Source organism: Dipteris shenzhenensis, chromosome 15 (genome assembly GCF_047967505.1).
Source record: "Dipteris shenzhenensis isolate YYH24624 ecotype China chromosome 15, Dip_SZ_1.0, whole genome shotgun sequence".
NCBI classification, from domain to species: domain Eukaryota; kingdom Viridiplantae; phylum Streptophyta; class Polypodiopsida; order Gleicheniales; family Dipteridaceae; genus Dipteris; species Dipteris shenzhenensis.
Window position 1 is genome coordinate 28,147,297 of NC_141610.1, and position 24,925 is coordinate 28,172,221.

A 24,925-nucleotide genomic window follows, 5' to 3' on the forward strand; every position below is an offset into this window, starting at 1 on the left:
TCTCTCTTTCCCCCTTCTCTATTTCCGCATAAGCTCATGCTTATGCTTCTCTCTTTCCCCCTTCTCTATTTCCCCCTTCTCTCATTCTCTATTTCCGCATAAGCTTATGCTTATGCATGAGCTTATGCGGAAATAGAGAATGAGAGAAGCATAAGCTCATGCTTATGCTTCTCTCCTTCTCTATTTCCGCATAAGCTCATTCCCTATTTCCGCATAAGCTTATGCTTATGCTTCTCTCATTCCCTCTCATCTCTTTCCCCCTTCTCTATTTCCCCCTTCTCTCATTTGCATAAGCTCATGCTCATGCATGAGCATAAGCATGAGCTCATGCTTATGCTTCTCTCTTTCCCCCTCTCTATTTCCCCCCTCTCATTCTCTATTTCCGCATAAGCTTATGCTTATGCATGAGCTTATGCGGAAATAGATAATGAGAGAAGCATAAGCTCATGCTTATGCTTCTCTCATTCTCTATTCCCGCATAAGCTCATTCTCTATTTCCGCATAAGCTTATGCTTATGCTTCTCTCATTCCCCCTCATCTCTTTCCCCCTTCTCTATTTCCCTCTTCTCTCATTTGCATAAGCTCATGCTCATGCATGAGCATAAGCATGAGCTTATGCTTAAGTTTCCCCCTTCTCTATTTCTCTATTTCCGCATAAGGTTATGCTTATGCATGAGCTTATGCGGAAATAGAGAATGAGAGAAGCATAAGCTCATGCTTATGCTTCTCTCATTCTCTATTTCCGCATAAGCTCATTCTCTATTTCCACATAAGCTCATGCTTATGCTTCTCTCATTCCCCCTTCTCTATTTCTGCATAAGCTCATGCTTATGCTTCTCTCTTTCCCCCTTCTCTATTTCCCCCTTCTCTATTTCCGCATAAGCTCATGCTTATGCTTCTCTCTTTCCCCCTTCTCTATTTTCCCCTTCTCTCATTCTCTATTTCCGCATAAGCTTATGCTTATGCATGCGCTTATGCGGAAATAGAGAATGAGAGAAGCATAAGCTCATGCTTATGCTTTTCTCCTTCTCTATTTTTGCATAAGCTCATTCCCTATTTCTGCATAAGCTTATGCTTATGCTTCTCTCATTCCCCCTCATCTCTTTCCCCCATCTCTATTTCCCCCTTCTCTCATTCGCATAAGCTCATGCTCATGCATGAGCATAAGCATGAGCTCATGCTTATGCTTCTCTCTTTCCCCCTTCTCTATTTCCCCCTTCTCTCATTCTCTATTTCCACATAAGCTTATGCTTATGCATGAGCTTATGCGGAAATAGATAATGAGAGAAGCATAAGCTCATGCTTATGCTTCTCTCATTCTCTATTTCCGCATAAGCTCATTCTCTATTTTCACATAAGGTTATGCTTATGCTTCTCTCATTCCCCCTCATCTCTTTCCCCCTTCTCTATTTCCCCCTTCTCTCATTTGCATAAGCTCATGCTCATGCATGAGCATAAGCATGAGCTTATGCATATGCTTATGCTTAAGCTCATTCTCTATTTCCGCATAAGCTTATGCTTATGCTTCTCTCATTTCCCCTTCTCTATTTCCACATAAGCTCATGCTTATGCTTCTCTCATTCCCCCTTATCTCTTTCCCCCTCATGCTTCTCTCATTCTTATGCTTATGCTTCTCTTTCCCCCTTCTCTATTTCCCCCTTCTCTCATTCTTTATTTCCGCATAAGCATAAGCATGAGCTTATTCTCTCTAACTCTTATTCTCTATTTCCCTCTTCTTCCTCTTCTCTTTCCTTTCCCTCTTCTTTCCCTCTTTCCTTTCCCTCTTCTTTCCTTTCCCTCTTCTTTCTTCTTGCCTATGCCTATGCCTATGGCTATGCTTATGTTTGTTTTTTTGTTTTTTGTTTTCATGTTTGTGTCTATGTTAGACATGGGATCACGTCGCTCATCCGATGAGTACGGACAGCCTCGCAGGAGAAGAGCTCATGATCTTTATGCTCCATAGGACTTTGATTCCTCTCAGGCGACTACCCCGAGGACTACCCCTGGTCCGACTCCTCTCGGACCTAGCACTACGACTACCCCTGGTCCGACTCCTCTTCCACATAGCACTGCGACTACCCCTCGGGGAACTCCTTTGCTAGCCGCGCATGGCTTTGTCGGGAGTCCCGACGAGTTTGTAGCGTAGATGAGCGATGAGGAGGCAGCGAGATTCTTCTCTCTGCTATCTCAGAGGACCTTAGCAATTCCCTCCCCTACACCGATGGGTGGACGTACTGCCCAGCCATCCCCTCGCACCCCTTCGACCGTAGGATCATCACCTGCGCATGCCTCTCGCAAGGGAAGGAAGAGTAGGATGGGCGGCTCATGTTGTGCTGACTCGGGAGATGTAGACGAGTTAGCACACTCACGCTCCTTTAGGTCTCCACTTGGTCCAGAGACACAGTATCAGTTAGGTCCCTTTCCCTCTCCTACTCCCACTGCTACTCCTCGCTTCGAAAGCGCTCGCACAGCTTCCACTCCTTCTGACTCTACTACCGTCAGTCCTCCTTACTCATCAGGGGATCTCTCCTATCAAATCACATCTGCCGGAGAGACAATAGAAGATAAAAAGGGCAAAGCAGTGATGGCCGCCATGAGGAGGTTGATGAGTCATCACTTCAAGAGCGGCATAAATACCAATTGGCGGTATCAAGATGCCCAAAAGAAGCAGGTGGTCATCGATGAGTTAAAACAAAGATACCCTAATCCACCAAATGTGGAGTTTAATGATGATTATATGCGAGAGTGCATGGGTTTGGTCTTGAAGCATCGTAGATCAACCTTGCGTACTTCCATCACAAAGGGGTTGGCTAAACCCAGCTAGGTAGACAAAGCTGATTGGAAGTACTTCAAGAAGCAACATAGGGACCATCCTAAAATGTTCGAGGGTCAGAGGAGGGCTGCGAAGAGATGGCTAGACGTCGTAGGTACTTCGCACTTTGGTGCAGGCGGACGGTATGCGTTCGAGGCAACCGTGATAAGTCTACTTCTTCTCATTTAATGTATTGTTCTATTTGTTTTACTACATATTACATGCACTTTAGCTAACTCTAACTCTCGTAAATTGGATCCACAACAAGCTGCGATGGGTCGTCTTCCTACAGATGCAGAGACGCGACGCGCATTTCAGATAGGAACAAAGCCGTGGTTCATTGAGCAAGAGGCAATGGGAGCGACGGTCGATTGGGCTGAGGTGGCTGCTCGCACGGTATAAGTTTACTCCTACTTGTAATCTCACTTTTTAATTTAAGTTTCAATCTAATTTTTGATTTATATGGTTCACTCTTAGGGTCAAAGCTCAACCGTCCCATCATCGGAGGCGAGCGATCAACAGGGCCAAGGATTAGACGCAGGTGGTGACGACGAGGGAGAAGACGCAGGTGTCGAGGACCAAGGAACAGGCCAACAAGACGAGGATGATTCGGATTCGAATGAGTAGTAGTGGTAGTAGCATTTTGTATATCCGCTCGTTTGAGCAATTTTGTATCGCTCTTTCGAAAGGGTAATTTTGTTACAAACAATGTTGTATATGTCCGACATGTATATGCTTTTGTTGCTCATCATTTCACAAGAACGATTTTGTATCACCCTTTTCGCAAGGGAAATTTTGTTATAAAAAAACTTTGTTTTGTAATTACAAAAAAAAAAAAGGATTAGTGGGGCTAAACAGGGCCAAAAGGAAGCCCTGTTTAGCCCCACTAACCCTTTTTTTTTACTTCTATTAATCATCGCTATATAGCGACGTTTACCAGTGTTGCTATATAGCGATGATTAACAGTGTCGCTATATAGCGACGTTTGCCAGTGTCGCTATATAGCGACGGTCCTTTTTCGATGCTTTTAGCGACACTTATAGCGACGTTTGCACCTGTGAAAAAAAAAATTTTAATGTAAAAAGCGTCGGTATTTTCATTGGAAAATGGCCTATGCCTTGTAGTGCTTAAAACACATGAAGAGTGGGAGCGATGACCTCCTCTAGTGATGATAGAAGAGATAGGGTTGCTGCCACCTCCAAATCTTCCCAATCTAAAGCCGCCAAAGACAACAACTCCATTAACAGAGATTTAGGGACAAGACCCAATCATGAGACAGACACTCCTAGGGAATAATATGTAGACATGCATGAAACGGCAAGAGACAAGATGATAGATCTATCCAATCTACTGATTTTTACCTTACACTTGGAGGATAAAGACATGCAAGACTTGTAGAAAGGCACAGTCAACAAGGGCGTGAAGAGACTATTGGTAGACTTCAAGTTCGCACCATACCACTTTTCAATTCTCCAAAAAGACACGAATAGAATACAAAATGCGAAAGCGATTTTGTTTGCGGCACAATCTCAAAAACGTCCTTCTCATGGAGCCCTCCCTAGTATACAATGCAGCAAAATTAGAAAGGGGTAAGCCTTGATGGAGGTGAAGAGAGGGACCTATGTGGGAGCTCTCCAAGGAGGCAATCGAAGCCTATTTAAATCCCCCATGCCCTCAAATCAATCAGCATGGGAGCAGCTCTCATAGAGAGCAAGGAGAATCTTCAACGATCACCCCCATAGAAGGACATCCTTAAAAAACTTGAGCAAATACTAGCTCTTTCAAAGGTAAACTTCCTATGGTGAAAGTTCACAAATGGTATTCTGATTGAGACCATGAAATGGCTCTGTTCTTGTGTGGTTGTAGGATATATCCACGGCCCCCAACCACCTGCACTGTTCCTCAAAGTATGGGTTAGGAAATTTTGGTGTCAAAAAGGGTTGAATGTCACTAGCGTTTGCTTCCTAAGGAACAGAGGCATTGAAAGTAGTTCATAAGGGCTCATGGATCATTCAAAGGTAGCCTTTGTGTGTAGTACAAATGTGGGAACCTTCCTTAAATCCCGACTTACCTCTGCCCACCAAAGCATCAATTTGGGTAGAATTCCCCAACCTCCCTCTCTCCCTCTTCCCGCAAGCTAAGCCTTTATGCACCCCACTAGGTCAATTCCTAGCCTTGGAAACAAAAAGGTTTTGTCAACTCAAGAGGTAACCCCCAACAATTCTATGTCTTGATGGACTTAGCGATAGACCCTCCTAATGCCATTTGAGTTCTATATGGGGATGGAGTGGAGTTGATCCAGGTCTTTTACAAGAACATCCCCAACTCTTGTTTCCTTTGTGGCCTGGGAGGACACTTCATCAAGAACTATCCATCCAAGAACAACCATCGTAGGAAAGAAAACACATAGACACCTAATCATCCCCCCCCCAGAATGTGCGAGTAGAAGAAGAATCCCCCTCATGTGAACCCAAAACCAAGGACCACGAGAAGGATAAAGTCCAGTGGAGGGAAGTTAGAAAAGAAAATCAAGTAAACCATTTAGACACAAGAGCGACCACTGATGAAAATCCAATAGATAGCTCAGAGAAAGAAGAGTTTGTAGAAAACACTTAGGACTTTGAAGCTCAACTAGAGTGAGCAGAACATGAAGCCCTGCATAGAGATGATCCCTACCTTATCTTGGTGAAAGGGAGAAATCTATACGGGCTGAAAGGAGAAGTCTACAATCACCCCCTATGAGTGAGAAGCTTAAGGACCTAAGCTCCACAAAAAGAGAGAAGAGAAGGCTATCAAGAGGCTGTACGCTAGTGCTCCAAGTTAATTTCAAGAAGAAAAGAAACAAAATAAGTAGCCCCTAATACCATTAGAGATAGAGTTCTCGTGCGGGAGGAAAACCTCTACAAGATAACACTATCCTCTTGGGGATTTCAAGTAGTTGAAAGTAGAAGAGATAGATGGAATGGGCTAGGAAATGCTCTAAGAGAGAGCAAGTTGACATCCTGGAACAACCTAAAGGATTAAGCATTCTTGTATCACACTTTAGAAGACCACTTTCACCTCGACAAACAACCAACTAGGACAGAACCATAGAAATCTCATTTGGACAGAGCCTACTTTTCTAGAAGGCTTTTGGAGGATGCCCTTTGTCACAAGCCCAGTGCCCTGCTATCTCTCCCCTTCTCTGACCACCATAAACCGGTGCTAATTTCCTTGAAAAGGGATAAGGGAGGAGATTCTGATCCCAGTTCAAAGCAAACCCTTATTTCTTTCAACTAAAATCTATGTATGCAACTAGGAACAAAATGATATTGAGCAGAAAATCTTCTCAACCAGATGCAGATATAGGTGTTCACTCGGAAAGAGGATGACCTGGCCAAAGAACAGAACAACCTACTCACTCAACTACAAGAACTTGCAAAGAAAGAAGCTTATGAAATAGAGTAGACACCTCTCCAAGAGCGAAGAAGCTCAGCTCCTCAAGGAATGCAACCGCTTAGCTCGAATTAAGGTGCTAGCCCTCCCCGTTTCTCTCCTGTCCCTATTGTTGTACCTTCCCATTCTCCAAAAGAGAGTGCAAAATTGCAAAATGTGCTACCCACACAAGCTTAGGAAATTAGGATTCCCACTAGACCCTCTACACTATCTATTGGTTGGAGTCACTTCCTTGTTGATATGGCACTCAAAACCACTTCTTGGTGAAAATCATTACCTCTCTTGATTGTTTTCTTTACTGCAATGGATCTACATCGATTCACATAGATTGATTTGTAACTCGTGTAGGAGGTAGTTAACCTTGGGCCTAAGAGCCATTATAAATAGGATAAATGGGGGGATAAATGCAAGCCCAAAATCAATGTTTCGTCTCTCTTGCTTGGACCCCATTTCTTGTCATGTTTGCCTTCTTCCTCTATAGTTGTTACAATACAATGTTTTGTTGGCTAGAGATAGAAAATTATTTTTGGCAAGAGATAGAAACTCAAGAGCATGTATAAATCTCTCTTAAATATCTTTTAGTTTTAGTAATTAAGGTGATTACCAACCTTCCTAGTCCACATATGTCTTAAGACATTACAAGTAGTTCAATCAAGAGTATGCTAACATTGTATGTCACTCACAAATTGTTCAGCTTAGCTATCATCCTCCATTGACATGGGCTCTTTTCCTAAGCATGGGCCACATGGGTTTTTGCATTTTGTGTTCTCCCATTAAAGGGAAAACAATATAAATTTTAGGAAAAGAAAAATGCTTGACCCGCTATCATGGTTGGGTTAAGTCTTTAAGAATGCAATACATAGATGATTTAATGCAAGCACTTGAAGGAGATAAAGGAGCAAACTTATACATTTTATAGTAAATGTATGGTTTTGATATGCACCCATTGAAAAACATGTCCCATTAGGTCTCGAGTTTGAAACTTCAAGATTGAGCTAACTATGCAATGTGGTAGTGAATCGTGATTAGAGCTCTAGATGAAAAATCAAAGTTCAATTAGTATTCGTATGTCTCCCCCTCAATATAGTTAACAAATAGAGGGCTGCAAAAGACAACCACAACAAGACAAAGCACCCATAGACGCGTGCACAGACGCGTTTCATGAACTAAATAAAAAACTTACGGGCGCGTCTATTTGCGCGTCTAATTGCGCATCTGGAGACCCGCGTCTAATTGCGCGTCTATATATCAAACTTATGCGCGTATAGACGCACACAAAGACGCATAAATAGACACGCTTATAAATGCTTTTATAGACGCACGTATAGACGCAAGTCAAACAGACAGACGCGAATATAAACGCGTTTTTAAATGCACTGATAGACGCGCTTTTTTTTTTTTTAAATTTTACAGAATACTGTGTATGTTGTGTATGCTATATAGTTACAAGAATCCCATATCCACATTCTGTAATTCAATTCTTACAGCCAACCGCATTTTAATTACAATTCCAAATAAAATATTACAACTCCAAAACGCAATAAAATTGAAAGCTCAAAAAGTGCTTGTATATACATATAGCACGAAGCTAAGCCACGTCATGTGGCTTCAAGTGCAAAAAATAAGGAAGCTAAGCCATGTCATGTGGCTTCAAGTACAAAAAATAAGAGGAGTCTATATACAAGAGGCACGAAGCCAAGCCAGTGGCTTTAAGTACAAAAAAGAATAGTAGCACTACTTCTACGACTAATCCTCGCTGCCTTCCACGCTCCCTTCTGTGCTCCCTTCTACGCCTCCTTCCTCGTCTTCCTCGTCGTCTTGTGCATGGGCCTGTAAACAAGGGACAACATATATCAATGTATGAAAAATCAAATCTTTACTTATAATTTTGGCATTATTTAATTACTTTCAAATACCTGGGGGGCCTGTCCAGTAGCTCGGGTATACTGCTCCTTAGTAATCAACCCGTCATCATAGAAGTGCCTCCATATATCTCCTCTGCGATGGTGGCGGTGGTAGGCTGTCTCCACTGGAGTAGGGTATCTGCCCACGATCTCAAGCTGCATGACCGTGATACACTTTGTGGAGGGATTAGTACAAAGAAACAACCAACCTCCTAATAAACTACATAAGCAATATAATTTGAGATCGATACTTACAAATTGGGCCTCCCATGATTCAACACCCCCTGCTCCAAAATGCGCGCTTCCATATTCCTCCATCTGGATCCTCCGTGCCTCCACGTGCTGCAGATTGGGCTCCTCCCTCGCTGACTTCATTGCCTTCTTCCACTCACGCTTGTGAGCGGTGTGGGGCGGGCCCCTTGGAGGTTGACCTGCCTCAAGCCTGGCAAGCTCCACTAGTGCCTGCCTCTTAATTAAGCAAAGATCTTTTATTGCTAAGTATCGTAACAATCTTTGACTTCCCCCATTTATCTGTGAACTGGCGATTGGGGGGGTTAGGATACCTAGAGCGAACAGTAGCGAGGGTCTCATCAGCCAACCTCTTTGGGTGGTCTTTATAGTGGATAAAGCAATCTCTGTAATTGTTAGCAATTACAGAGCGCATGAAGGCCATGATGTCCTTCCCTCGCGCATCCATCAAGATGCCTCCTGTTTGAGTGATGTCATAATAAATCGTACCATCACCCAGAGGCACGTCTAAATCATCTGAATCATCCTCCTCCTCACCGCCACAGGCCCAAAGCACTGTGCCATGCATCCGCCACCGCTCTCCCTGCTACTACGCCTGCTACCCTGTCGTGTCGAGCTCGTACGCTGGCCACTCGTAGCTGGGGACTGCATGGGACTACGCTGACCACTCGTAGCTGGAGAACCGAGTCTCGATGGTTGGGGAGTACGTCGATGGCTTGCCGAGACAGAAGGACCTCCTAACGGCATGGGGGAAGGGGCATAAGACGGGATGGCAGAAGGGACATAAGACGGCATGGGGGAAGGGGCATAAGATGGTACGGGGGAAGGGGCATAAGAAGGGGCATAAGACGGCTATGCTGACTCCGCTGGGGTGATCTCCGGCGGTGTGGGGTGGCTCGGAGTCTGTAGTGCCGACTCCTGGGGAGTGTTAAGGGTACCTGTCATATACCCGTATAACTCCGCAGGACTAGGAGGGTGCCCTAAAAGATTATATAAGTCCTTCCAAATCGATTCCCGCGGATCAGGTGAGCTAGAAGCACTTCCTGGCCACATGTTGAACTGGAAAAAAGAAAACAAATCTATTACTTTGGGAGCTGAGAAGAAAGGGGAAGAAAAAAGAGGCTCTGTCAGAGCGCGTCTATAGACCCGTCTGATTTGCGTATCTATAGACACATCTAACAGAGCGTTTAACAGTGCGTTTAACAGTCCGTCTAACAGTGCATTTAACAGTGCGTCTAACAGTGCGTTTAAAAGCGCGTCTAACAGTGCGTTTAAAAGTGCGTTTAATAGGGCGTCTGTGTGAGCATCTACAGACGCATTTGTGTGTGTCTGCAACAAGCCAGATGCGCCTATAGATGCGCTTTTAGACGTGCCCTGAGACGCACTTATAGACGCGCTCCGACAGGCGAGAATACTAAAAAGTCGAAAAGGACGTTGCACCCGACAAAAGAACGTGACGCTCATACCTAGATCCTGCGTTTCCTGGATGTGATAAAGTACAAAACTGGAAAGAGCAAGCAAGAACAACTTCAAAAGGACTTACTTGGATAAAGGTATGGAAGGTTCTTTCTTTTCCAAACTTGTTTCTTCTCCTTGTTCGTACTCCTCCTCTCCTTTAGGCTTGGAAGTAAGTGTAGGTACGGTCCCTTTCTCTTGAGTGAAAGCTTGGAACTATGTATGGGAGGCTCTCTCTTAAGCTTCAAATCTATGGAACTGCTAATAAAGAAGAAAGGAAGCCGCTCGCGAAGTTTAAGTAATGAAAAGAAAAGCAAAGCGAGCGGCATGCCGAAAAGCAGGTTTAAAAGCCGCGTCTATAATCGCGTCTATTAGCGCGTCTATAGGCACGTCTGAATACATAGATAGACGTTTAGATGCGCCATTAGACGCAATGTTAGACGCGACTATAGATGCGGCGATAGACGCAACACAGAGTTCAAATTAAGCATTTGAAGAATAGCAAATTTGGTGGGTTGTTTGTTTGTAGGATGTCTCCATCTTCAACAAGTAGCTCCAGTGAGGATGAATCCCTCCATATCCACCATCGCGAAATGTGGTTGGAGCAAAAAATCAAATGTCTGTGTGATCGATGTCGAGGAAACATGTATCGTGCATGCAGGATTACGCTCAATCATATCTCAAAGTATGGAGAATGGGATGTGACCGTAAATAGGGTAAGGGTTTGTAAGTTAAGGTTGATTGAGATACCTATGGGTGTTCATATGTTTGAGTTATGATCCCGTTTTAATTTGATACAGGATGCAGTGCCACACCCGCACATGTTACCCTATGCCCATCGTGAAGAGGCAAAGCGTCGGCGATATGAGGTGGGATCTTCAGGAGGGACCGTTACGGATGCATGGAGTGATGGTGATAGTAGCCCTCTGCCATTACCTCATGAAGCCGTGGAGGAGGAGGTGTTTGATGATATGGTGCGGGATTTATATGTCCATCAAGGGAGGGATAATAGCATGGAGCAGGATGATCTTTTTACCGCAGCATCGACTCCACTGTTTGAGGGGTGCACATTCTCTGTTCTACGTGCCTCCCTCGTTTACCATATTGGTCCCACCTTAAGATCAATCACCTGCTCGATCCCATGCATATCTTCAAGAATGTGGCATCTACCATTTGGGAGCATTTGAATGGGACACGAGATTCGGTAGGCATAAGGGAGGATCTACGTACCATAGGGAGGATGCGTGAAGCTTGGCCTCAAGAGAGACTAAATGGGCGTGTTTTTTTACCTCGTGCACCGTGGATGTTATCAAAGCTAGAGATGGCGATGGTGAAGCGTGCTATTACTACAATTCGTACTCCCACTAGATGCATGAGGTGTTTGAAGGGAGCCTTTACAAAGAGCAAGAAAAGAGGTGTAGAGCAATTATATGGCTTGAAATCTCATGATTGGCACAAGATGCTCCAAGTAAGTATTTTATATGCATAATATCTTTTTCCTTTCAAATTTGTGAGTGAATAGCTATAAGCAACTAATCAACCACCTCCTCGCAGGTTCAGTTCATACTACCTACTAGCATTTCACGTAGTGCATCAAAGGACATGAAAGATTGTATTTACAAGATGGGCGAGCTTGTGAGGTATGTGAGCTCAAAGGAAATAGATCCCACCACGCTTGAGAATGCTCGAGTTATGTCAGTGGAGGCGGTTTGTTTAGTGGAGGAGACATTTCCACGTTCTATTCTCACAAGCCAACTACATCTCATAGTACATTTGGTGGATGAGATTGCTATATGCGGTACTATACATGCACAATGGTTGTTCTTCCTCGAGCACTTCATGAAGACCTTGAAGGGCTTTGTGAGACAAAATGCAAGACCCGAAGGTAGCATGGCCGAGGGTTGGTTGGTACAAGAGTCACTTGTATATATTTTTGAGTTTCTTGTTGATGTGGATAGCTCTCTCCCACGACTATGGAGAGATGATGAAGACCTAAGGATGACCTCTATTGTGCCTCAAGGAAAAGGACGCAACAAAGTAATAGACATGGAGTTGCATAATAGTATCAACCTCTTTTGCGTGCTTAATAGTGATGTGATGAAAAGATGGGTGACAAGATACGAGGATGCAAAGGCAAAAAGACAAGAAGAGAGGGCCCTCTTTCGTACACACCACGGATCTCGTGTGCCATACCCTCAGCATCTAAGAGCACTTCCAAAGGATATTCATGTGGATTGGCTACTTGATGAAATGGAGAAAGCAGAGAAAGACGAGGGGATGCATATCACAATGGAAGAATGGGAGTATGCTAGGGGATGCATGAGCAAGGTCAGTATATATAATGTTATGCATAAGTTAGGAGCTTTTTATAATTTAGATTGCTTATTTAATTGATTTTTTCTTGGTGTAGTGCACTATGTTCAATGCTATATGGTGTGAGGGTAAGCATTTTCGAACACAACGGATTGATGATAAGAGAAACACACAAGATTGCGGCGTCATTGCTAGCTTTGAGGGAGCCAATGGAGCCATGGATGATTATTGTGGCATAATCCAAGATATCATTATGCTTGACTTTCGACGCTTCTTTGTGTATGTTTTGGATGTAAAGTGGTTTAAGGACATGGTGGAAAGAGGCCCTAATGCAATGATCAAATGCCATGCATGTGGCTTTGTAACTATTGACTCCACAAAGTTTTGGCAAAGTAGGAAGGACACACTAGTACTACCGCAACAATGTGAACAGGTACTGTGCACACACATAAAAATACTTGCTTTTAAATATTTGATGCAAGAAAAGTAACATGATTGTATTTGTGTTTGAATTAGGTTGTCTATCAACCAATGGTGGATAATAATAGATGGTGGCATGTCATACCTATTATGCCACGTTCCAAAGTGATGTATAGTACATTTACTAATATGGAGCGTATGGAGGATGATCATGGCCATGGACGTGATGATGACCATGATACAAGAGAGGAGGATGATCATGAGATAGGAGATATAGATATTGAGGCCGGCATTACCCGTGAGGACGAGCCTACCATTGGAGATGCTGATTTCGATGAGCACATGAGTGGCACAAGTAGTAGTGGGTTGAATGTATTTGTAGATCTAAACACTTGTTTGGATTTTGAAGTAGATAGTTTGGCAAGGGTTGATCTCATTGAGGATGAGATTGAACCGTAGCCCCACAATTGATATTGGCAAAACTATTTTACATATTGTCTCATTCTCCTCATTTCACTTAATTCTTGTATATGTGGGCTTGCAAAAAATTATGTGCTTTGGTAATCATGGGCAATGTTTGGAAAGCAATGATGTACACCAAAATCTCACTTTCTGTATTCTCTGGAGCGCGTCTATTTACGCGTCTAAATGCGCGTCTGAGTCTCAGTGTAAACGCGTAAATAAACGTGCAAATACACGCGCAAATAGACGCGCTAATAAATGAGATGTTAGACGGGCCCGTATTTTCTCAGGTCAAACGCGCAAATATACGCGGTGATTTACATGCAAAATGACGAGCGTTTAGCCGCGCATTTAGACGCGCCCGTAATTTCTCTACTAAAGCAACGCCTATAGACGCGCCCGCTATTTTGCGCGTCTACCAAGCGTGTCTATAGTTGCTTTGTGTTGTTGTGAACAAGATAAATTTCATTCATGTGGCCGACCAAGAGAGAGAAGAAGAAGGAGAAGAGAGAGAGAGAAGAAGGAGAAGAGAGAGAGAGAGAGAGAGAGAGAGAGAGAGAGAGAGAGAGGCTTGCCCAAATTGAGATTAGAGAGAGAGAGAGAATGAATGCACTTCCAAAAAAGCACACCCCAATTTGAAAGACATGCTCTAAAGACAACACACCACAAGTCTTGAAAATGCTAGAAATTATTTTTGGTTTCTGAAAGTTGAACCTTCACTAAGGCTACCTAAAGGCAGGCCAATGTTCTCAAAAGAAACCTGCATTACCCTCAAAAGCAAACATAAATACGGATGTCATGGTGGATATTCTCAAGTAGAACAAGTGAAAAAAGATGAACGACACGTCATTCAATGGGCTTGCCCAAAATAAATGGGGAGGCAAAGGGGGGGGGCTAGGGACAAGTGGTGGAGTGAGGGAAGCTAAGAGAAAGAGAAAGAGAGAGACTAATGGTGGAGTGAGGGAAGCTAAGAAGAGGCGAAGGGTGGGTGAGTGGTGGAGTGAGGGAAGCTGAGAGAGAAAGAAAGAGAGACCCAAAATCGTTAGTTGTGCATAATTGCCCCATTTATTGGGTTAACATCTTTAACAAAGGCCAACGAGAAAAAGCTAGAATTTATGAAATTTAAAAACTCTCCTATTTTATCTTTGCCAAAGTAGAACCATTGCCAAGGCTACCTTATAAGGGCAGGCCAAAAAAACAAACAAAAAAGAATCCGCTAGAAATGGTGTGGAGGAAGACTCCAGGGGATAAAGGAGAGAAAGAGAGAGAGAGAGGGGGGTAGGAACTTGGAAGACTTCAAGAGATAAAGAAGGGGAGAGAGGAAGAGAAACCACTCCATTCAAGTCCATGCTGAGGTCCAATAAGAAAAATGCACTTCCAAAAATTCTAAAAGTGCCTAATTTCTGCTTTGCCCAAATTGATACGTTGCTAAGGCAACCAAGAGGGCAGGCGAAAGAGTCGCTTAGACAGTATTGTTTTTGTTGGATACGTGAGCTTCTATGCAGGTGAAGACTTTGACAATGCATGCACTCGCTACGAAAACGATGAACGGAAGATGAATGCCCGTCACATCCAGTTACACCAGTCCATCTACCACCGACTTCTTGACTGTGTCTAAGAGTCTAAGACTCTCAACCTGAGGGCCTTTGACAGGACCAAGTCCCGGTCCTCGCGTTATGTATAAGTTTCAGCTCAGAAACGTCTCCGTGATATCTTGCACTTTGCCCTAGAATTGAGACTGAGGGAGAAGGAGCGTCTGTGGAGATGGGTAAGCTCGAGCTCGATGCCCGCATGCTCTTCTTCGTATCTGCCCTCGTCGTGGCAAGCTCCTCGTCCCTCGCATCCAGCCAGCCCATCGAGTCGCTCTCATTTCACCTTCACCTCCATCACCCGACGATCGACGTGAACAGCTGCAGCTCCAGTACCACAAAGAATTCTTCATGCTCCGACGCCGATCCTCGCCATTCCGGAGGCGTGCCCCAAGCCTTTGAGGAGATGCCCCTTACTCTCACGTCTGATTCGGCGTCTAAAATGTTAGGCAATGCAAACGGGATGTATCTGTACGACGCTAAGTCGGGCGCAATCCGGTTCTTCCTTTTCACGGCGAAACTGGAGTGGGAGGGTCGGAGTGGGGCGATTGTGGTAATGGGCAAGGTCGACTGCAGGGTCTCGGAAGGAGCGGTATCAGTGATAGGGGGAACGGGGGACTTCGCGTTCGCGCGCGGGCAAGCCATGCTGAGCTTGGTCTCTGCAACGTTTGCGTTCGAGGTGGAGTTACATTATCCGCAGGTGGAGAACGTACTGCACTCCGTTTTGTAATGTTTCGTCATGAAGCTCAAACTCCTATGTCCAAATGTCCAAATAAATAAATGGACTTTCTATCGTAGTTCTAGCACGAGCTCCTCTAGTGGGTCTCGCACATGTAATCGCAGCTCTACAACCTCGTAGAAGCTCCTCTACTTACTCTTCACTCTCCTTACCTCGAGTCTCTCCCCGAACCACCATCCTCTTGCCATCTCAGAGCTTCGGTAAACTTTTCCTTTATATATATAGAGATAGAGATAGAGATAGAGATAGTGATATAGATATGAGAAAACAAATAACATGCATAGCATCTATGGTGGGCTTATTTATACCAATGCTATGCTATACTATTTCTTTTTGCTTACTTCAGATAATGCAAAGATGCCAGAATGGAGTTCCATTTAGTGCCATCTCATCACTTATTTTAGTGCTTTCACAGTAAAGAAAAGAAAAAGAACATGATATTGTGCAAGTAGCAAGCATCCATGACCTCTTGAAAGCACAAAGGTACGCCACATAAATAGTAAAAAATGTGCACATGTGCATGTGTGCGTGCGTGTGTGTGTGTGTGTGTGTGTGATAGATCATAAGTGTAATCGAAATTGCCACTTGTACATAGATGTGTGCTCTTAGAGTGCAATGATTTGCATGTAGCTACCTAATACCATGTTTAGCAAAGAAATATGAGGCAATTATTCTAGTTATTGCTACTTATTATGATTGTCTATTGTATTTTTAAGATTTCTTAATATAAGTAAAAGCACTCAATCGAGGAGAGAGAAGGGTTTAAGGTTCGTTTTTTCATTAGAGTGCTCATTGCACTCATCTCAATAGTGGAACTCTCTTTTCAAATATAGTAGACCTATTTAATCTTTTTCATAGAGTAAGGAGGCCATTGCTTTCAAACAATGGTAGATTCCAAACCAACTAGGTTATTCTTCTTTTTGAATCTAGGACCATAACATAAAGAATAAGAGAATAAAATTATTTATTATTTTCAATGCATTTATGAGAGCTTGAGAGCTTCTATGTATCCAAGAGCTATTTTCTAAGTAGTCAATTGTTGTCTATGAGATCTTATGACAGCCTTGTGAATAGGATAAAGAATAAGAGGAGGACACATGAATTAGAAAATTGTAGGTCATTGGATAAATATTTCAACAACATATCTATGGAAGAGTATAAAATTGGAAAAAACTTTCTCCAGTATAAAAGTTAAAAATATTAGCTCCATTTTTAAGGCTTTAATTACTGTGGATGAGTATACTTTTAGTTCATAATAAATTTTTATATATGCTAGAACTTAAAAACTCGAAGATTATAGATGCCTTAAGATGATTTGTGCTAATTGATTTGGGTACTTGGATGGCTAAATTCAACATGTATGAGAAAATTATGCTAAGTTTTGAGAAATTTTATCAAATTTAAATCTGTAAATACTTGAAAGCTTGGAGAAGCTCTTAGATTTACCATTGGGCTAGTTTTTGCCCTATTTTTTTCTTCCTTGTGAGACATATTTTATTTTTAAAGCTTGTAAGAGCATTTTTTAACAAAAATAACTATTGAGGGGGGAGGAGAGTACAATTATCTCATTTAGCTTTGTAGAAGAACCCGTTATAGTTTCAAAGCATCTATTTCAAGTTTGGAGTAATCTAGTGCAGGTTACAATAGCTAGGATAAGAAATTTTATTTTTTCAATAATAATTAATGTTTTGAAGCTTGGAAATATCCCAATCAATTCCACCAACAAGAATGTGTTTTTTGAGTTTGAGCATGGTTGGGCCACAACTAGATTGACACACACTACAAGACACGGGCCTCTTTCTGACACTTTGCGGGTGTGGGTACGAAGATCGTTGATACAGTTGGCGGGCAAGGAAGGTGTCAGTGTAGACATCAAAATAGCAATCAGTATATATGTCGGTATAGGGATCGGTATAAACCAACCCCTATATCAACATATATACTGACTACCATATCGACTGCTACCAACCCTTGCACGGATGCTTTTACTGACGCTTTCATCGACTTCCAGGTACAATTCTCCATACCGACATTTTTACAGAATGTCATTTCCAAGGGTCCCAACATAATTTTGGACCACAAGTTTGGTCATTTAAAATATAAAAAATATAAGAGTATGTACACCGAAATTGAGATCAATGCACTCATATATTAATAGTTAACTTAACATACAAATTAATGTATAAAATGTCACTATAAGAATGTGAGGGCAGAATTACACATAGGAAGTCTCATCGATATCTAAACTATGAATCAGTATCATTTACATCGACGGCTTCATCTTGGGCCAAGTCTTGCATGCCAAATATGTCTATCTCAAGGTTTACATATAATTGATCACCTACATCATCATCCCCTATTGTCTGTCTACCTAAGACTTGATCCTCTAGTTCATTAGCCTCTAGTTCTCCCTCTTCTTCCCCAAAGTTGTGATCTCCACCTTCCTCCATTACAGTGTCATTATTGTCACCTTCTTCGTGGCCCATATTGACATCTTCATCCTGTTCCCTAGATCCATCAGCATCATTATTTGGATCTTTTGCCAGCATCTCTGTATCCACATTCCTATCTTCAAAAATATGTTTACTTCGAGGAGCGACTTGGACCACGTACCACCATCTTGGATCCAAACGATCCAAATGAAAGACCACCTATGTTGAAGATACAAATTGGGTGCTAGTAATTATATTCATTTATGCTCAAGTATAAATATATATGTATATAAACATCTACCAACATTTATTAAAAAATGAAGATATTAGCTTTTAATCAATTCATTAGTGTGTACCTAATCAAAATGCTCTAGAAGAACAAAAGTATCACTTTCATCGGCGGTCCAGGGCTAGTGAAGTCAATGGCAAAGAAACCACAGCTGTAGACTGGGTCATTGTTTGCTTGGGTGTAGCCATTTTTTTAAGGTTTAGGGAATTTTTTGTATATAGGTATCTTGCATGACCTATACTTATGCATTGCTCAACGAAATTTGGTAAACTTTGCCTTCAAGTTATAGTACATTCCAAACTTGAAAATGAGAGAAAAAAATTATCAAATAAGGATATGGAACGAGACCGTTAAAGCATTACAAGTGCTATGTTGCATGTCAAGCATGCATCCTGAAGACTATAGGATATAGCAATTTATTCAAAAACATCAAAATTTTATTATTTACATAAATGCAACCAAGTACTCATTCAAAAGTACAATATGTGAGTTTCTCCTCAACCCAAGGACACACCTAAATGAGAACACTAGGCATGGGTTAATAGGCCTCCAATGTTGTGCTAAAGTGATGCATACCCATTTGAGGGCACGCTCTATAACTTTTTTTTGATTTGTTGAAAACAAAATTGGATTGAATATTTGGAATCCAAACTAGTGGGACTACTACATGGGGGTCTTAGAACATTGATAGTTGTTGGTATTGGTATCTAGATTCACCCTAAAATGGAAGAAGTTGAAAAAGTGCAATTTGTGCATGTGCAAATATCTTTTATTAATACAACATTATTTACAATTTTGAATTGTTTCTTTTTCCATTCACTTGCTTCCTATATGGATCATAAGCATGCCAGAGGTCATTGCATTTCATAATGCATAGCATCAAACCCGATAGCATGCCCTTTGGCCTATTTGTGTTTTGAAGCATTTTAGTCCATATTGCAATTGTTTGGGATATCCAATTTTGTTGACGTGTATCATCCGAGGGGGGAAAACCGACAGCTGAAATTTTACTACTCCCACAAATTTTGAATTTTTACACCTACCGCCCATCAATCTTAGAAGATTGAGTACCTGCAACCTCGCGCCGCCCTGTAAATGCCTTGCAGCGCACGGACCTCGACGTGACCTTGCGCAGACTTTGGTTTGCCATTGTCTTCTTTTGGCTAAGTTGTCTTCTATCCTTTGCTTGCCTCATCAGCTAGGTTCTCTTGGCCTATCCTTTGCTTGCCTCATCAGCTAGGTTCTCTTGGCCTAATCATGGCCATCACATCAATGGCAACATGCAACTTGCCATGGCTTACAAGAGAAGCAGACAGAGGCTGCAAGATAGGAAAGTTGAAAATCCAGGTCAAGGTACAAGGAACAGAGTGTGAGTCGAGGAAAGCATTGGCACAGTATCGAAACGGCATCAAAAGACACTTTTGCAACATCTGCGAAGGGAGAAACATCGAGAAGAAAGAAGACTCCTTGCAAAGTAGTAGCAAGAAGCAGTTGCAGATGCACACATTCGATTATTGCCATCGGAGCGAAGAACACGAGCTGTGGTGTCAAGATTGGTGGGAGCATTCGAGGCAGCAACATCAAGCCATTCAAGTGATTACCAATCTTGAGTATTCACAGGCTTTAGCCTACACCCTATATTTTGTAAAGTAATAACCCTACCAACACCTTGGGAGATACACGCCCAAGAGGCAATGCTCTCTAACCTGAGAAATGGCATACAGAAAGTGAAAGGGGTGCATAGCTTAGATCAACTAGTTGCAGAGAGGGTGACATTAGCTATGTTGGTGTCACCTGAAACAAAGGAGAAATGGCTTGGGTACATAATGTCAAAGATGTTGTCAATCATAAGGACCAATGTGGCTCCAATGATTGAACGTAGAGCAAAAGCAATGCATGATCATTCGGATATGAGAAGTCTATGGGCTTCAACAAAATGCAAGAAAAGGAGAGACAGCCTAAGTGCAGAATTCATTACTACAATGATGACATTTTGGCACAAAAATACAAGAGTTTCTCCAAATATAAAGGACATATGTAAAAAGCGGGCGGGAGGCAAGGTGTTTGAGGAGTACATCATAAACATGCTAGATAGAATGCAGGTTAGTGGTGCCTAAACCAACCCAGTGGTTGTTTGTGGTTTGAGCCTTGGGATAGTTTCTCAGGGGGGGGATCACTCATCATATGTAACCCTATCACGTGAGTTCAACATACATAAGGGAGTATTTAAAATAGTTTTTGAAAACATTTACAAATTTGTATAGAAAAAGGGTACATTTTATTAACGAAAAAGATAAGGGATTTTAAAAATGGGCCCTAAATGCACGTAATATAGAGGGTTTGTATATAGTGACCCCCCCCAAGGATAGTTTACTTATTTCATTTCTTAAACCAGGCTTGGACTAAATGTGATTGTCCTAAACCAGCCCGGTGGTTGGAACATCAGGCAATCGTAGGCTGGTTCAGCTCAATTGCCAGTCATGTGATTATCCTAAACCAGTGTGGTTGATAGTTGTTGTCCAGCCTGGTGGCGTGGTTGAGTAAAAATTAGCAGTAATGTAGTGTTATTTTACTAAACCATCCCGATGGTTGGAACATCATGCAACTGTGGCTGCTTCAGCTCAATCACTAGTTATGTAATTGTCTTGAACCAGCGTGGTTGAGTAGATATTAGTTATTGACCAGCCTGATGGTTGAAATTATTGTGTTTCTTAGTACTTAAATTCGTTATATGTAATTTCATGTTATTTGGGTCACATACCACTATTTCTAGACTGAGATGGCTTGGAATTAATGTGATTTTCCTAAACCATCTCGATGCCAGTTCACGATAAACAATAAATAGTTACTGACACTATCACAATGATTGTTATTTTCTTATTGTGAAATTTGAAAATGAAAACCAATATACTTGTTACTATCTAATATGTGAAGTTGAGACCGTCATGCTAAACCAGCCCGATGGTTGAAATTATGACAGTGTCCTAAACCATCCCGATGGTTGAAATTGTGACTGTCCTATATTGGCCCTGTGGTTGACTATCCTAAATGTGTCCTAAACAAGCCCAGCGGCTGGATGTCCCAAATGTGTCCTAAACTAGTCTGGTGATTAAAACTGTATTGTCCTAAACTAGCGCAGTGGTTGAAAATTGCTTTGCTTCATTATAATGTACAAGTTTAATTAGACCGTGTTTTGTCTTCTTTTTGTGATCCAAAAAGGGGGCTCACTATTCTATTGTTCTTGCATGTTGGGTCAAAAAATGGAGTTTTATCCCTATTGTATCTCAAGTTTATGGATCAAAATCCATAGATTTCAATTGGGTAGAGGAGCTCTGAAAATTGTAAGCCCTGGTATGTCAGGAAACTCAAAGACAAGAATGTTTGTGATTGTAAAACACACATAGACTTTGACCTGGCCTATCAAGCTATGAATGACTTGAGATTTAGTTGTGTTGGAGTATTGCTCCATGGGGATCAGCCTCCCCAATGAGTGTGCAGTCTATAGGCCACCTGTCTCATCATGCATTGCAAGGGAGGGCAAGTTTTGTAGCCTAAGGTCTCTGTGAGAGCCAGTGGTTTGTCCAAAGGGAGACCGTGTGAGTGGCATTGTATTGAATGCATTGGATGCACATGCAAGCATTGCATTTTGAAGGTGAAGAAGAAGACATTCAATGTCTATCCAAATGAAATGAGGGAAGACAACCATGTTGCTCTAAAATGGAGGAGATTTGAAAATGTCAATGTTGAAGGATCCGATAAGAAGAGATGGCTACTGTCATATAAGAGCACTCAGCCAAGGGAGCTTATAGGTCACATGGCTCAATCCATCCCAAAATATGTGCTTCACAATTTCACAATTAGCTAGTAGGATAAGTAGTTCAGGATGTGCTTTGCCAATTTTCCCAGTGACACTATTGTCTCTGTCATAGATTTTGCTAAAAATTATTCATTTCAAGAACAAGATGAGATACAAAGTGCTAACTGGTACAACAATCAAATAACAATTCTTGTGCTTATCATGTACAATCATTTGCTTAATTCTTCTAAGCCTGATGTCAATCTTCTTGCTGACTCACAAGAGTCCAGGTCAGTGCAACACACATACCATTTCTACATCTCAGATGATAGGGAACATGACACCTTATTTGTGCAACATGCTTTTCTACTGCATTGGGAATGGCTGAAAAGGGAAAATCCCCACCCAAAAAATATATAACAACATTGGGTGTGGTCAGATGGTGCTCCCTCTCAATTTAAATCAGCCCATGGATTCTACTTCATCTCAAGATTCAAATCCCTGACCAATCTAGACATGATGTGGAATTTCTTTGGGTCTAGCCATGGCAAGGGTGGACATGATGGATGTGATGCTATTATTAAAGCAAGCTTTGTCTAAACACCAATTAGCATGCCCTCAAGAAAAACTCAATGATGCCCATGATGATGTAACATGGCTTACAACCAACCTCTCCATAGGTGTGCATTCAACATAAAGTAAACAAAGCCTTAAGAATACTATAGTATGTAGAGTATTCCATGAAGTGAAAGTGGATGAAGTGCAAAGGAGAAGCTAGGGGATCATGACGATTGTGAGAACATTGCAACTGTGAAGACATGGGAGCGAGTTCAAGTTTTCTCTCTACGTTCAGATGGAGTGACAAACAATGGAGAGACAAACTACTCACCACAGTTTGGGGAGAGTTTCAATAACCTCACTGACTATCTAGAAGAGGGGGATAACTTTGTAGTTGTCGATGCATCTGGGGAGAACGAGGAAGATGACCCATACTTTCTGTTTGCAATGCACAAAACTGAAGCACAAGGTTGAGGAAACATTTAAGGATTATTAAGGAACATGGATGATTTTTTCAAGTTAGTTTCGTTAAGAAGCTAAACTTTTATATTGGCGTCAAAAGTTTGTATGACCTAATAAAAATAAATGTTTGAAACATTCGCCAGAATTTGAAAATTTTATGCAAAACATTTTAAAGTTTTGCCAGGATTTACATTTTTCCTTCAAAATTTCAAAGAATATATATATAAAAGTACTACATTCTACTAATATTGTGAAACTTAAAAAATGATATTGAAAACTTTCGCCAAGATTTTATATTAATATATGAGCATAGCTTCGATAAAAACATCCATGCTGCGGAACAACCTATGAGAAGTGGGATGTAGTAGTCGAAGCTTTTTGGTACAAAAAAACATCCAAGAGAGGCTGCAATTACAAACTGCTACATAAGGGTCCACAAACGATTGTGTACTCTCATGTAGTATCAGCTATTAAGTTCCAAATACAACCTGTGCCACAAAGAAAGAAGTTCAAGAGTGTCTTCAAATTGGATTTACACATGCATGAGCACATCTTGGGGTGTCTTAGAGCAGTGGAAGAGCATGACTGAGATAGTATTAAGAAAATGTAGTCTCATTACAAGGAAACAATATTCCACTTATCCTAGAAAATGAAAAATGTGTTTGGCTGATGAGAGCCACCACCACCGTGCAGTAATTCCCACAAAAGTAAATTATGAAGCCTAATCACCTCTAGTCACTCAGTACCATGCACTAGATAGTACTCTACTGAGCATGCAAGCCCAGTGACTGGTAGTTTTTACTGCACTCATAGTGATCATGCATGCTTAAGCCGATGGTGGGGGTGAGCAGGCCACTGTGGTGCTTGGCTGGTAATTTTAACTGTTGCCAGCTTGGTGCAATCATAGCCATAATAGACGTGGTTGATGAGAGCCACCACCACTGAGTAGTAATTCCCACAAAAGTAAATCATGAAGCCTAATCACCTCTAATCCCTCCTTACCATGCACTCTAGTACTCTCTTGAGCATGCAAGCCCAATGATTGGTAATTTATTGCACTCATAGTAATCATGCATGCAAGCCTGTTGGTGGCATAACTAGAAGGTGAATAATTATGGGCCACTAATGTAGCTGGTAATTAACTGCCAACCTGGTGGTCTTAGCCGCCACTTCTGCCTTCTTGAATTAAACAAAATTTGGGCCAACCACCATGGTGGCTCTCACCTTGACAGTGTAGTCGGGCTACAAACTGAAGCCTCTGCTATTTCATTCCCTTAAGTGTTTTCTTTTCTATCCTCTTGACCTTTTGTTTCTCCCTTACACTCTTACTACGAACTCAAGCCTCCACTATTCCATTTCCTTCACTGTTTTATCTTCTATCCCTCAACCATTTCTATCTACCTTGCACTTTTCCTACAACTTCTATCCCCTCTCATAATGGACCCTGCATAGTTCGTAAGCTCCTTGCACAATCTTTCCTCCCCCTCTACAACACATTGTGAGAGCCTCTCCTCCCCTGATCTTGAAATCGTGACATATGGGAGATCCTCTCTCGCTCTTCAAAAGCCCAATTTGGATGCTCTCAAAAACTTCACCAGGTTGGTATAGGAGGTGAACGTGAAGGAGGGGCAACAAGTCTATCAAGGTCAGAAGATTACCATCACTAAAAGCGTGATTGAAAATGCTCTAGGAATTTCTGGAGGTAGTTTGCAAACCACACTTCTTCAAGAAGCAATGGAAGAGAAAAGATATTCTAGATGTATACCCCAGTGTGCATATTAGTAAAGATGGTGGAGTCAAGCTTTCTAGCTTGCCAAGAGACCTCCAAGATGTCTTGAAGAAGACCTTTCACTTCTTTCTCGATACGAGAGGAACTGTGAAGTTCTAGCAAGTTCAAGCAATAGTAGAGAAACTGAAAGGACATGATGTATCTTTCTCAAGGGCAATCTCCAAGAGCATGTCAACCAACCTGAAGAATTGTGTGGATGATAAATCCCAATTGTCATCTCA

At 41.9% G+C, this 24,925-nt stretch overlaps 1 protein-coding gene across 1 annotated transcript; it reads left to right on the plus strand.

The window, feature by feature from the left end:
- The first annotated feature begins 14,700 nt into the window (after positions 1–14,700).
- LOC147893627 (disease resistance response protein 206-like) lies at positions 14,701–15,796 on the plus strand. Its single transcript, XM_087386328.1, has 2 exons — positions 14,701–15,311; positions 15,760–15,796. The coding sequence occupies exons 1-2, from the start codon at positions 14,815–14,817 to the stop codon at positions 15,794–15,796; spliced, it is 534 nt and encodes a 177-aa protein (XP_087242454.1). The 5' UTR covers positions 14,701–14,814.
- The last annotated feature ends 9,129 nt before the right edge of the window (positions 15,797–24,925 follow it).